The sequence below is a fragment of the Penaeus japonicus genome, unplaced genomic scaffold, assembly GCF_977035675.1.
Source record: "Penaeus japonicus unplaced genomic scaffold, GWHDUDI00000001_assembly GWHDUDI00000025, whole genome shotgun sequence".
Taxonomy (NCBI): domain Eukaryota; kingdom Metazoa; phylum Arthropoda; class Malacostraca; order Decapoda; family Penaeidae; genus Penaeus; species Penaeus japonicus.
The window spans coordinates 23104186-23106685 of record NW_028234427.1 but is presented as its reverse complement, the minus strand read 5'-3'; the positions used below and the strand labels follow the sequence as shown (position 1 = coordinate 23106685).

The 2500-nt window shown below is 36.4% G+C and overlaps 1 protein-coding gene across 1 annotated transcript in view; it reads right to left on the bottom strand.

Annotated features, from left to right (window-relative positions):
- Positions 1 to 240: 240 nt before the first annotated feature.
- Positions 241 to 2500, bottom strand: part of LOC122257588 (lysosomal acid glucosylceramidase) — a 12095-nt gene continuing 9835 nt past the window's right edge. Inside the window, exon 12 of the mRNA XM_043022961.2 lies at positions 241 to 2075. Coding sequence (XP_042878895.2) covers positions 1973 to 2075 — 103 coding nt within the window. The 3' untranslated portion in view covers positions 241 to 1972. The remainder of the gene's footprint in view (positions 2076 to 2500) is intronic.

The window sequence follows — 2500 nt, the reverse complement described above, 5'->3', positions numbered from 1 at the left end:
TGGTAATCACACAATGTCCAGGCCACTTGATGTGCTATGTCACAAAACATATCATTAACATTTGGTGATGCATGACTATAAATTCCTTATTTCACAGGCAGATATCTAACAACAGTTATGACAGGAGTGCAATGAGAGTATTAAGTTTAAAATATTAATTCTGGTAAACTGCCTTCACTCAATAATATGCAGCAACAAAAAGTATGAAACTTAACAAAGAAAAGGATAAAAAGGCCAACATTCATTTTTTTTACATATATAAAATTATACACAAAAATATAATGCAATGACACTAAATTTAGCAAAACATCTAAGAAAGAAATTGCAGATTTCTACATAAACAAAAGTTTTGATAACCTACACTAACCCATAAAAATTATAGATGTGGTGGCCTTCTTGATAACAATTATTTTTCCCACTGCTTTTTGGGTAGGTGGGTGGAGGTTGCAGACACATTTTTATATAATTCTTATATTCTTCTATTCTAAATTACATATTGCAATACAAAAATACTATTCATTACACTAAATCTAATTTATCAAATGCCCATTTGGTTTGTTTTTATGCTTACTTATCAACACAGACACTTGTTTTGAGTCTAAAACACTTTCCATTGGCAAAAAAATAACATTATGTCCAGGCATGGTGGTACTAGTGGGTAATTCAGGGTGGGATGGTAGTATTACTGGGTGTCCAAGTGGCATGAACATAAAGTACTAGGCACCAAAATCTCCCAGGAGGATACTCATAGCAGTTAGCAAAACTTTTAAATGAGCAAAATGCAGGAAATTGAAGAACACATACCCAGCGGATGTGAATGACACACAAATAGTACCCTCAGTATTAGCTTATATATATATGCCATTGCAATTTTATAGATTAGAGTATTTACTTATAATTCAAGTCCAGTTACAATTCAACACAAATACAACCTATAAAAATTATAAGTAGTGTATTCTGTCATGGATGTAGGAATGGGTGGCAGAAAGTAGGAGAGTATGAGAGTAGGAAAGGAGGGGAGGAGGAGGAGGAGGAGGAGGAGGAGGAGGAGGAGGAGGAGGAGGAGGAGGAGGAGGAGGAGGAGGAGGAGGAGGAGGAGGAGGAGGAGGAGGAGGAGGAGGAGGAGGAGGAGGAGGAGGAGGAGGAGGAGAAGGAGAAGGAGGAGGAGAAGGAGAAGGAGAAGGAGAAGGAGGAGGAGGAGAAGGAGAAGGAGAAGGAGAAGGAGAAGGAGAAGGAGAAGGAGAAGGAGAAGGAGAAGGAGAAGGAGAAGGAGAAGGAGGAGGAGAAGGAAGAGAGAAGGAGAAGAGGAGAAGAAGAGAAGGAAGAGAAGGAAGAAGAGAAGAAAAAGAAGAGAAAGAAGAAGGGGAAGAAGGAAGAGAAGAAGAAGAAGAAGAAGAAAAAGAAGAAAAGGAAGAAGAAGAAGAAGGAAGAGAAGAAGAAGAAGAAGAAGAAGAAGAAGAAGAAGAAGAAGAAGAAGAAGAAGAAGAAGAAGAAGAAGAAGAAGAAGAGAGAGAAAGAAGAAGAAGAAGAAAAAGAAGAGAGAGAAAGAAGAAAAAGAAGAGAAAGAAGAAGAACAAAAGAAGAAGAGGAAAAGGAAGAGGAAGTGGAGAAAAAGATGAAAAAAAACTGAAGAAGCAAAAGAAAATACAAATACATAAAAACTATCCCTTATAAATTATCAATCTCCCTATCACAATATAATGTGGAGAAACAAAAGGCAATCATACCTGAGATACCTTTCTCCCACATGAAAGACTGATTACACATTTTTAACACTTACCCCCAAATCAGTAAAGTCATTACAAGCTTAGGCTAACCCTTTCAAACTTCACAACTGAAATTTCTCCTTTGTTTATGTTTAATTTTTCAGTACTAGCAGGATGACACCTCACGTTGATGTTGTCTTAGAACATCATTAACATCTAAGGAAAAACATATTAACATTAGAACCATGGAAAAATGCCATGATGAACTACTTCTTCCAAGCAATTGTCATGATTGTGTGTGCGTCCACATACATGTCAAATTGCCCGAGCATCTTGTGTTTAATCCTCATCTGGACTTCACTGTGATATCTGCAAGAAAGTGAAATTGCTTTTTATGTACCATCATTCAGACACTGCTGATTTAGTCCCTTCCCCAAAAAGGTAAAGGGAATGAAGAAATTTTTCATAGCCACAATAAGAGAAGATACACAAAATATAAAATCAATTTCATTTTCATATGTCCTATTCATGTTCTGTAAAATGCTTACTAAGAAACATGCACTGAAGCTATCCTGATGTGTCAGCATAGAGCCCTTATGACCTATATCAAATTTAATACAAACACTGATGAAACAGCATGAGAGTAACTGTTGTGTATTTTCCAGTTCTGACAAACACTTATCATGATTTCTAATCACATTTAGTTGACCACAGATGAACAGATTTAATTGTTACATATGTAGAAACCTAATTAGATCTCAAGGTATGGGATGTAATTGAGGAACATGTCAATC